At 38.1% G+C, this 11,517-nt stretch overlaps 2 protein-coding genes across 3 annotated transcripts; one reads left to right on the top strand and one right to left on the bottom strand.

Moving 5' to 3' along the window:
- The first annotated feature begins 41 nt into the window (after window positions 1–41).
- ghrl (ghrelin/obestatin prepropeptide) lies at window positions 42–1,850 on the top strand. Its single transcript, XM_065264505.2, has 5 exons — window positions 42–146; window positions 311–452; window positions 968–1,060; window positions 1,186–1,294; window positions 1,739–1,850. The coding sequence occupies exons 2-5, from the start codon at window positions 339–341 to the stop codon at window positions 1,741–1,743; spliced, it is 321 nt and encodes a 106-aa protein (XP_065120577.1). The 5' UTR covers window positions 42–146; window positions 311–338; the 3' UTR covers window positions 1,744–1,850.
- A 161-nt stretch (window positions 1,851–2,011) lies between these two features.
- On the bottom strand, window positions 2,012–9,964 carry tatdn2 (TatD DNase domain containing 2). 2 transcript variants are annotated; one of them, XM_065264710.2, is made up of 7 exons: window positions 9,774–9,964; window positions 8,973–9,280; window positions 7,918–8,247; window positions 6,624–7,568; window positions 6,359–6,486; window positions 3,231–3,414; window positions 2,012–2,725 (listed from the first exon to the last, which is right to left on the bottom strand). In XM_065264710.2, the coding sequence occupies exons 2-7, from the start codon at window positions 9,267–9,269 to the stop codon at window positions 2,585–2,587; spliced, it is 2,025 nt and encodes a 674-aa protein (XP_065120782.1). In that variant the 5' UTR covers window positions 9,270–9,280; window positions 9,774–9,964; the 3' UTR covers window positions 2,012–2,584. The 2 variants fall into 2 exon arrangements, with proteins under 2 accessions (XP_065120782.1, XP_065120783.1); XM_065264711.1 differs by lacking the exon at window positions 9,774–9,964 and adding an exon at window positions 9,655–9,736.
- Between the last annotated feature and the right edge of the window lie 1,553 nt (window positions 9,965–11,517).

The raw sequence follows: 11,517 nt of genomic DNA, 5'->3' as shown, positions 1-11,517 counted from the left end.
AATTTATGCATTTGGAAGCATGGTTATGTTTGTTTTCACTGTTATAGTTGTGGACTTTCATGCTAATTGTTAACAAAAGGTTATTATAAAAGCGAAAAGCGGACCTTTGTGTGCAGAGCAACTGAAGCTGTTTGATCATCACAGAGGTAAGAACAATATCTCATACTAGAACTTTCTAACTATTAAATCTATATCTGTGCACAAAAATATACTTTCTAAATCTACAGTGATAGAGATCTGTAAGAGCAATGTGTTGATTTAAAGCTTTACATTTAATTTGATATAATTGTAATTTTGTAATATCCCACAGACTGAACCGTAAGTTCATAAGGACCAAGATGCCACATCACCGCCGTGCCAGCAACATGTTTGTGCTCTTATGTGCTTTTTCTCTGTGTGTTGAGTGTGTAAGTGGTGGCACCAGCTTCCTCAGCCCTCCTCAGAAACCACCGGTGAGTGGATGTCTCTAAAATATGTCTGGATTTAACAAAACCTGGTGCATGATAAAGATCTATCCATCCTTAAAGGGATAGTTTAACCAAAAATTTAAATTCTGTCAATTACACATTAATGTTAAAACTGTATGAGTTTCTAATTTGTTGAACACAAAGAAGATATTTAGATCATAGATGGCATAAGCACACAATTGATGGTACACATTGACTTCCATAATATTACATTTTTTCTACTATGGAATTCAATGGGTACAATCAACTGTGTGCTTACTATCATTTATCAAAATATCTTCTGTGTTCAGCAGAATCAAGAAACTTTTACAGTTTTAGAACAACATGAGGGTGAGTAAATGATGACGCAACGTTTATTTTTGGGTGAACTATCCCTTTATATGTGTACGAACACCAAAACTAAAAAATCATCTGTTTTGTTAATTTAAAAAGGGTTAAATGATCATGAATTCATAGGAAGTCAAAAATAAAGTGTCATTAAGTATAACATCTTCCTTTAGAAGGGTAGAGGAGAACGAAGACCACCACGGGTGGGCATAAGGGATGCTGATGAACCAGAGATCCCAGTATTTAGAGAGGATGACCAGATCATGGTAAAAACACAATGCAACTGTATATTCAAGCAGAAATTTAAGATTCCCACAGAGTATTACTATCAGAAATAGTGGTTTTTGAACTAAATTATTACTGACACTTGTTTTATTCACTACTTGTTCAGATGAGTGCTCCATTTGACCTGACCATGTCTTTGAGTGAAGCGGAGTATGAGAAATATGGTCCAGTACTGCAGAACATACTGGTCGATCTTCTCAGTCATCCTCCTCTTGGTAAGCTTAACACAAACTTCAAATGTGTACATTTAAAAACATACAGAGCCATTTTAAGAATTTTAGAAAAGATGTGGAGTTAAAGGAATAGTTTACCCCAAAATGAAAAATCTGTCATCATATACTCAATTTTTATGTTGTTACAAACCTGTATTCATTTTTTTGTTCTGGTAAACACAAAGGAAGATATTTTGAAGAATGTTTATAACCATATCGATCAGAGGCCCCATTGACTTCCATAGTATTCTTTCATCCTACTATGGAAGTAAATGGGGCCTCTGATTGATTTGGTTGGATGACAGAATTTTCAATTTTGGGTGAACTATCCCTTTAATCGCACATTTGGCATTCAGTTGTTGATGAAATCATAGTCTGGATTACAGAATTACCTTGGATTTGTGTGTGCAAATGTTAAACCTAATGTTAAATGTGTTTTTTTTTCAGAATGAATAAAACTACAGGTCCTACCGGATTTAAATCATTAAACCAACAAAAATATGATTTAAAAATGAACGAAAACAGTTGGGAAAAATAAAGTTTATCATCAATGACAAAGTAATCTGCCTCCAGTTTTTATTTTCTTAGCTAGTCTTGTGTGACTCAAGATTTGTGGTTACTGATGCATTATTATTATTCAGATATGTATAAAATATGTATATTGCAAAAAAACATAACTTCTCAAAATAATAATTCATGAATCCATTCGTGTTGCCCATATATATATTTATTCAATCTTTCAGCTCTGAAAAAAGATACATTTATAAAACCAACAACTTGGTAAAAACTTAGTTGTGGGTTTACACAATCTGTTTTGCTTCTTATTTAAATTTTTTACACAAATTTCACTTGATAATGCAGAGATATTTTAATACAACAGAAGACACAAGCTGGCATTTAATGTCACTTATGTCACAAGTAGCGTAACTTGTAAGAACAAATGCAGACGAATGAATGAAGGAAACTTGAGAACATAGAGAAACATTAAAAACAGAAAACAGACCTTAAAATTACTAACTTTTTTAACAGATGTGAAATTCCCACAACACTGTAAGAATCAATCGCAACTTAACTCACAACACAGAGTATATTACAATGAACTTTAAAGCTGCAACATCTTTTTTTGCAGACACTGTTAAATGTAAAGAAAATGTCAAAGTGATCCCATACTTAATAACAGGCTCTTTAACTGGGCCATGGACGGCCAGGTTAAGTTTACAGCAGCAAAAGAAGGCTTTCTTTTCTATGGTAAATGGTAGAAATAAAGGAGCTGTAGTCACATAAAGCTGTCAATTACAGGCCATATATATGTTTAGTGTTCTGGCGGACTTTTTGCAGTACTGTCTGTAGCATCTCTCCCTTAAGCAGGCTAATCTCACGTAGCGTGTGTATGCCCATACCAGGGTGGGCAAACCTGCATACAAATTTGGGCACCTACACAGAAAGAAGAGTCCATTTCAGACTAAAAACTTATGAGTTATGCAAAGGGATAGTTTAACCAAACTATGAAGTTACAAACCTGTATACCTTTTTTCGTTCTGATAAACACAAAGGCAGATATTTTAAGGGATGTTTGTAACCAAACCGATCAGAGGCCCCATTGACTTCCATAGTATTCTTTTTCTTACATTAGAAGTCAATGGGGCCTCTGATCAGTTTGGTTACAAACACATTCCTCAATATATCTTCTTTCGTGTTCATCAGAACAAATAAATTTATACTGGTTTGTAACAATCTCTGCATTATGCCCATACTTCATGTAAAACTACATCTGTGGTCACTTTGCAAAAGCACCAGTCTGTAAAGGTCTAGAATTATTTGTTTTCAGTTTAGTTTGTATCTAATCCAACTAAATTTATATATAATTAAGACTGCAGTGTATATACATTTTGGTATGTTATTCTCATTAAACAATGTGCACATAGTAACACTCACACACCTGTCTGGGTAGGAAATATGGTGCATCTGTTTCCAGCAAGATTCTATCCAGTGGAATTTTCCTCACAGCTTCTCGAGCCTCCGCGGCACGGGAGTACGTGATCAGTCCGGTAAAACCCACACACAAATTGGAGAATTCACTCAGGAACGGCTCAATCACAGAGTAGCTGTTGGTGAAACAATGTCTAACACAAACATAAGGGATACAGGTTAGCTCAACCTGTATAAATTATTTTACATAACCTATGTAAAGGTTGTCTTTTAAAGGAATAGTCTACTCATTTTCAATATTAAAATATGTTATTACCTTAACTAAGAAGAGTTGATACATCCCTCTATCATCTGTGTGTGTGCACGTAAGCACTGGAGCGCGCTGCTACACTTCGATAGCATTTAGCTTAGCCCCATTCATTCAATGGTACCACTCAGAGATAAAGTTAGAAGTGACCAAACACATCAACGTTTTTCCTATTTAAGACGAGTAGTTATACGAGCAAGTTTGGTGGTACAAAATAAAACATAGCGCTTTTCTAAGCGGATTTAAAAGAGGAACTATATTGTAGGGCGGAACAGCACTTTTGGGAGTACTTCGACTCGGCGCAGTAACACTCTCCCTCTCCCATTATGAGAGGGAGAAGGGGAGCGGATTTTTCAGGCGAGTTGAAGTACTCCCAAAAGTGCTATTACGCCATACAATATAGTTCCTCTTTTAAATCCGCTTAGAAAAGCGCTACGTTTTATTTTGTACCACCAAACTTGCTCGTATAAATACTCATCTTAAATAGGAAAAACGTTGATGTGTTTGGTCACTTCTAACTTTATCTCTGAGTGGTACCATTGAATGAATGGGGCTAAGCTAAATGCTATTGAAGTGTCGCAGCGCTCCAGCGCTTACGTGCACGCACTAAGATGATAGAGGGATGTATCAACTCTTCTTAGTTAAGGTAATAACATATTTTAATATTGAAAATGATTAGACTATTCCTTTAAGTGATAGTATTTTGACACACGTTCACGAGAGAGTGTGTTTCCAGCGTATGGTGTACAAGACGTAATGGTAATGAATGCGGAAGTGCAGAGAGCCAGTTAGGAAATAGAAATCTAAAACAGGGATTTTTTTCCGTGTCTGTCACTATGCCACTACGTCTCGTATGCTAAGTTGGAAACACATTCTCTTATATATGGTGATAATGACAGTTTATATTGAACATTAAACTAGTGATCAGGGTTCCCACAAAGTCAAATTCCCTGATTTTCACCAACTAAAAAGCTGAATTTCCATAACCTATGTCCGAGATGCCGTGAGCCTGGAAAATGTAGTGTACACCTAAAATTTATAAAAATATAGCTTAAATGTGTGAAATGAATAAACAGTGCCAATAAACAGCGGTTTAACTTTAGTCAGCGGAGGCTTGGACCCAGAAATGGTATTCCTTACGTCACAAGTTAACAAGTGGATTACATTTTGATAAATGGAAACTAAAATTTAAAGCAACAAACAAAAATCCATGATATTCCATGATTTTGACAAAAAAAAAAAGAATTTTAATGTCTGTAAAAGAAATTCCATGACCCGTGGGAACCCTGAGTGATGTTTCTTTACATTTTGTATACACAGAGCTCAAAACATTGCATTTTCTTGTACTCTTTTGATGACAGGATATATCAACCATGACTATCGGCTGTTTTTACACTACTAACCAATAGCGCAAAATAAATGCTTTTATCGACTGATACGGATAAATGGCCAATAGATTGATGCATCTCTATTTCTTCTTTAGTGTTCACACCAGACGCGGTCGAGGCGGCAAGCGCGAGTGATTTACATGTTAAGTCAATGCAAAGACGCGATTAGGCATCCTACGGCACGGTAGGCGCGGTGCGCTCATTCCGTGCGTTCTGCGCAAATTGAGCATTGATGCAGGAAACGTTGAAAAATCTGAACTTTTGGGCGGATTTCCGCACCGCATTAACCAATCAGGACCTTGCTGTAGTAGTGACGTGATTGCAGGAAGCGAGCGGAGTCTCAGAAGCCCCTCCCATGACGCAAATTTCCGCATAAATGTCTCGAAAGGCTAGAATTTCACACACGAATGAAGCGAGTTAACTCAAATGTTTAAGCGTCCAACTACGCGAGACTAGCGCGTATTTGCCGCCTCTAATGCTGCGTTCACACCAGCCGTGGTACAGTTGAAACTTCCATTAATTACAACTGAGAATGTTTTTTCCATTACAGAATGCCACTGACATTTTGTTCATTCAAAACTGGGAGGCTGTTTACAATTGGCATTAACATGCGTTTTCGTCGATCGGATCACAAGTGGACGACGTTAATGCCAGGTGTAAACGGTGTTCAAAACGTTTTGAACGCGTGCACTTTCGACCACTTTCAACCACATTCAGAGGTAGTCGAAACCACTTTCGATCGGATCGCTTTGGAGTTGCGGAACGCAAATGTGGTTGAAGTGGTTGAAGTGTTCAAACAGCCACACGCGACCGCCTTCTCTCCGCCCATTTATCTAATCTGAGGTATTAAACTCAAGTTTTACGTCTTTTTTTACTTCTGGCGTGAACATACGGTGAACAGCGCTATTTTTAGCCTTTCATTGATAAAACTACTGCGGGTGTTCTCTGTAGTTTCATTTTGAAAGCGTGAAAGTTGCGCGATCCTATTTCATCAATTGCGCTGAAAATTCAGAGAAAGCTCCAACATATAAACTTACAAAAAAACCCTGTGCAGCATGTATACTTGCTAAACAAGCAGTGGACTCTGACATAATATTAGTTTGCATCCATATAAACTCATAATTACTCCCGCTCGCGTTTGAATGACAGCAGAGAGACTCGCCCACCGTCTCACGGACCGTCCCCTCACAGTATTCCAGACAGAAGCGGTCGAAAGTGGACAAAAGAGACGGATTTAAATACCAGGTGTAAATGTAATGTGTCTCTCTCATCCACTTGTGATCCGATCGATGAAAACACATCTTAATACAAAGTGTAAACAGCCCCTGGGAGCCAGACATGAAGTGAGGAAGCTTTGTAAGATCAACACCGCACAAAACAAATCAAGCAAACTTTTGTGAAAACAATTCTTGGCTTGAAACATGTTTTAATTTTTAAACTAACCGGTGTATTTTGTAATCTCTGGGGACACACTTCTTCATTATTTCCAGCACATCATCATCAGCATCACGACAATGTATAACTATGGGCTTTCCAAGTGAAACGGCCAGCTGCAACTGCCGTGTGAACACCTCAACAAGAAAAGACAAAAAAAGTTTACTATGCATGCATAGTCAATATATATATTTATCCCTAAATATATACTTAAATATAGCTATTTAGTACATATACTATGTACTTAAAAATATAGAAATCATGTCTGTAATACCTCTTTCTGTTTCCTGGTGTCTGTGGAATTCTTATGAGAGTAATCCAGACCGATCTCTCCAAACGCAATGGCCTTAGGGTGACGCATAGCATCCATGATGCTTTGCTCGTGAGTTTGGTTATACTCCTTAGCAAAATGGGGGTGGCAACCGAAAGCCCCCCACACTTGCTCCTCTCTGAGAAGCCCCTCCCAGATGGCATCTTTATTTGTGAGTCGTGGGTGACAGAAGTCTGCAATGCATCCCCTATATTCCACTGGGAAACTGCTTGCATACTTGGCTTGAAATCTTTGGAAACTTCCCTGAAAACCCAGCTTCGCATAAAGCATGTCAAGGTGACAATGCGTGTCAATAAATCCAAAGTCTGCCGATGAGTAATCCAAACCCGAAAGCCAAAGGGGCTCAGAGCCAGCGGACATCCTGCGCGTGGAACAGTCCGGAGCAAAGCGCATGTGTGAGGATGCGCGAGTACTTGAAGTTGTAAAAGGTGAACAGCCCCGGCTGCCGGGCGTAGAGGGGGCAGAGATTACAGATCGATATGCCCGACTGGGCACGAGGAAAGAATCCACAGATGGGGAGGCATTAACAACTTCATGCTTTAAGGACAATCTAGGTGAACTACAAAGCAAATAGCTTCTAGGTGGTGCAAAAACAGAGACTGGATTTTCTGAAAAAATCTCCACATCTTTTGCAGGGGGGACAGGGTCAGCTTCTCGACATTGGTGTTCCCAAGATTCCGATTTTGAGTGATCTTGTGGAAATTCTGAAGAACCGAATGCTGGTGTTATGTATTCCAATGCAGGAAGCGTGTCACTGACGTTCACGAACTCACGGGATTTTCGCACCATCACTGGCTTGAAGGATTCGTCCTGGGAGTAGACTTTAACTTTCTCCGCATCCTCGAAATCAGACCAATCCGGTGATTCTGACCGCTTTAAGATCACGCTCTGTGCATAAAGAAATGTTCCCGATTACTGACGCCGAAAGAGAGTAATAGCTATATATAAAACAATGTTAGCAAACTAAACATGATAATAGTTGCTTAAATAAAGAAATCTTTCACAAATTAACAATTTTTAAATAACTATACATCAAATATGCAATTGAAACAAAGCCAGTGTCCACCCATAGTGTAAATAATTTATTTTACAGGCACATAATGTATTTGCACAATAAAGCTTGCGATTCACTATTTCAATCACATATGCAAAATTTTAAATGTCTTCTTTCCTATCCATTTATTTTAAATGTGTACCGTAATTAAAGTCCTGAAATAAGCAGGCTGGTCTACCTTACCCTGGTGTTCGTCTTTATTGCTGTCTGGTCATCTTCAGTGTCTATGAACTCCAATGGAGGAGGCTCCTGGTCCTTGGTCATCATTTCATTAAATGAGCAGCAGCCAAGGTCATCACAGGAGTTTTCTTCCTTTTCTACTTTCACAGGTGCGTCAAGAGATTTTCGAGAAGGCTTCTTAGACCCACTGCTAGGTGACTTATTGTCCGCATTTCCCATAGCGTCACTCAGGGCTTTGAGGTAAATAACCTTTAACCCCTTATCCGAACTGCTGCCTTTCCTCTCAGCAGAAGGTGAAGGTCCAGCGGAGGATTTTGGTACTGAAACAGGGTCCTATATGCAACAAATAAAAATAAAAGGTCAGTCACTCAATGGGTTCAAGCTCTTAATTATGCAAAACAAAATCACATAGTGCCTTAAAGGGATAGTTCACCCAAAAATGAAAATAATGTCAATAATCTGCGTCTGTTGCGAAGCACATGCGCAAGATTAAAGTCACATGACGTGTATGATGTGTTATCCTCAGACATGTTTGCAAAGTTATTTTTTTTTTACTTACAGCGTACATCTCCCCCAGACTGTAAATGAAGCTCGGGCACAAAAAAAAAATGCTGGGGCGCACCAGATAACACGTCAGCCGTGTCGTACGTCATCCGCATCACTGCAGTCACACGACTTTAGTCTCGCGCATGCGCTTCACAACAGACCCGAAAGAGAAGACAATGTCGAATAAAGTCGTAATTTTTGTTATTTTTGGACCAACATGTATTTTCGATGCTTCAACACATTCTAACTGACCCACTGATGTCACATGGACTACTTTGATGATGTTTTTATTGCCTTTCTGGACATGGACAATATACCGTATGTAGATTTTCAATAAAGGGTCAACAAGCTCTCGGACTAAACTGTGGTCCGAAGATGAACGGAGGTCTTACAAGTTTGGAACGACATGAGGGTGAGTCATTAATGACATTATTTTCATTTTTGGGTGAACTATCCCTTTAACAACTGAAGTCAAGCCCATTTGGACTTTCCACGTCACTTCATAGCCTTACCTCATCAGGAATAATTCTTTTCCTCAATGCTTTGTGACATCCAGTTAACTTTAAGCGTGTTTTGGGTGTACGTGTTTTGGGTGTGCTAAGACACATGGTTTCCATTTCACCCAGTCCGGCTGACCCAGTGGATGTGTTTAGGCCAGGAGAACCGAGCTTGCTCGCAACATCATCCTGGCTATTCCTATCCCAGCATGTGGGTCGTGCCACGCCCACACTGTTCCTCATCAGTTTCCTGGGGGATTCCACTGGCTTATGAAGCCATGTGAAGGTGATCTTTTGCCTTTTACGGTTCATCACACAAGGATCTTAACAGGGAGAGAAAATGTATACGTAAAAATACATAGATCATGATTTTACTTGTTCTGTAAAAAAAAGTGCAGACCATATATACTTAGATTAAAAATATAGTAAGTAAAATGTAAAATTAAGGATCATGGATTAATTGAAAACTTTTCACACGTAATAAAAACGTAATGGCCGACAACCACGATTGCTTAATCGCTAACCAACACCGTGTTTTTAACTGACATTTTGTATACACCTTTACACTTTTTATTAATATAATAATGTGTACGACACAACACAATGCAAACCACGTTAACATATCAAGTAAAACGACAGTCACTCCACTACAAATTACAGGTAACTGCTAGCGCCTAGCAGAAACCTCGTTTCTGACCTAAACCTGTGCCCTCCGGGGTACATAACGCCGATCACTTAACGACAAGCAGCTTAAAATGTTTAACATTCTTAATTAAACCCGTTTTAACCGATAAATGGATTTTTTATAATACAAACCTTAAGAGCTTCAAAGATGGAGAAAGTTAAGGTGGATTCACGTGCGTGGATAATTAGCAATGGGTTCACTTCTGTCAATCATCATCATCACGCACGCACGCGGCGTATCCCAGAGTATTGCGCCAATACGTCGCAGTGGCCAGGGTGAGAAGGTCGTGTTCAAATACTAAAGGAAAAAGCGTGAGCACTTGAATTTGAAATACTATGAATGTAATAATTAAACATAAAATACATTTTTATTTTTAAAATATTAACTAACTTTCACAACTCTGGATTGTACATGTTTTTTAATTATTACATAATTTAACACAAAAAATATTTTTAATATTTAATTATACATTTTAAATATTGTAATACAATTATAAAGTTTATTACAACCATTATTAGCACATCATATCCACATCTATCCATCTATTCATACTCAGAGTATCTTAAAACAACCTTTTGTGTAATGGAATCAACATGGTCAATGCCACAAACACGTTTACATATAGTGATCTGAAAATAGTGCATAAAGGTAAATTGTTCTTTTATATTTTTACATAGTAGCTTTTCTTTGCTTATTGTTCAAAAACACCAAACCTTTATTTACAGCTTTAAATGAAAGAAATGTCAAATACACTCAATGGCCACTTTTTAAGGTACACCTGTTAAATTGCTTTTTAACACAAATTGCTAATCAGCCAATCACATTGCAGCAAGTCAAAATGCATTAAGGCAAATCAATGCATTCAGGTATCTAGACATGATGACAACTTGATGAAATACAAACCGAACTTCAGAATGAGGATTTAACTGACTTTGAACGTGGCATGGTGTATTTTAAAACCTGTTGATCTATTGGGATTTTTTCACACAACCATCTGAGAATGGTCTGAAAAACAGAAAATATCTACTGAGCGGCAGTTGAGCGGATAAAAATGCCTGGTTGATGTCAGGGGAGAATGGGCAGACTGGTTTGAAATGGTAAAAGGCAACAATAGCTTGTTACAGCGAAGGTATGCAGAATACCATCTCAGAACGCTCAAAACATCAAACCTTGAAACAGATGCTCTACAGCAGCAGAAGAAGCTGAGGCTATAATTCATGCAGCCTCACCAAAATTAGACAATAGAAGATTGGAAAAACTTCGCCTGGTCTGATTGGTCTCAATTTCAGCTGTGATATTCAGATGGTAGAGTCAGAATTAACCGTAAACAACATGAAAGGAGGGATCCGTCCTGCCATGTATCAACGGATCAGACTGGTGGTGATGGTGTGGAGGATATTTTCTTGCCACACTATGGGCCCTTTATTATTTTGGCTGACCATCTCTATGACCACAGTTTACCCATCTTTTGATGGCTACTTCGAGCAGGATAATGCATCATCACAAAGCTCAAATATCTCATACTGGTTTCTTAAACATGAGAATACTGCAATGGCCACCACAGTCACCAGATTTCAATCCAATATAGGTCCTTAGAGATATGGAGAAACGGGAGATTCACATCATGGAGCTTGATACCAAATCTCTGAGGAATGTTTACAACGCCTTATTTAATAAATGCAACAAAGAATTAAGGCAGTTCTGAGGGCAAAATTGGGTTCAACCATGAACTAGTAAGGTGAACGTAATAAAGTGGCCGATAAGCGTATTTATTGTATATAAAATAGAAATTATTACCATATTGTTTTGATGGAACCTATTTTTAGTTTTTACACATTTAAAAATATTTTGGTGAGTTTACTTTATTTTTTTTTA

Source organism: Paramisgurnus dabryanus, chromosome 7, assembly GCF_030506205.2.
Source record: "Paramisgurnus dabryanus chromosome 7, PD_genome_1.1, whole genome shotgun sequence".
Taxonomy (NCBI): Eukaryota; Metazoa; Chordata; class Actinopteri; order Cypriniformes; family Cobitidae; genus Paramisgurnus; species Paramisgurnus dabryanus.
This window is presented reverse-complemented; position numbering and strand designations above follow the sequence as displayed.

Bases quoted from the DNA above. Each gene is read 5' to 3' on its own strand.
- tatdn2 (XM_065264710.2), bottom strand. From the start codon at position 9,269: ATGAACCGTAAAAGGCAAAAGATCACCTTCACATGGCTTCATAAGCCA. The intron at 7,569-7,917 runs GTAAGGTAGACC...CTTTATGCACAG, and splicing joins CAATAAAGACGAACACCAGG to AGCGTGATCTTAAAGCGGTC. The intron at 2,726-3,230 runs GTGTGTGAGTGT...CTTTCTGTGTAG, and splicing joins CATATTTCCTACCCAGACAG to GTGCCCAAATTTGTATGCAG.
- ghrl (XM_065264505.2), top strand. From the start codon at position 339: ATGCCACATCACCGCCGTGCCAGCAACATGTTTGTGCTCTTATGTGCT. The intron at 453-967 runs GTGAGTGGATGT...ATCTTCCTTTAG, and splicing joins GCCCTCCTCAGAAACCACCG to AAGGGTAGAGGAGAACGAAG. The intron at 1,061-1,185 runs GTAAAAACACAA...CTACTTGTTCAG, and splicing joins GAGAGGATGACCAGATCATG to ATGAGTGCTCCATTTGACCT.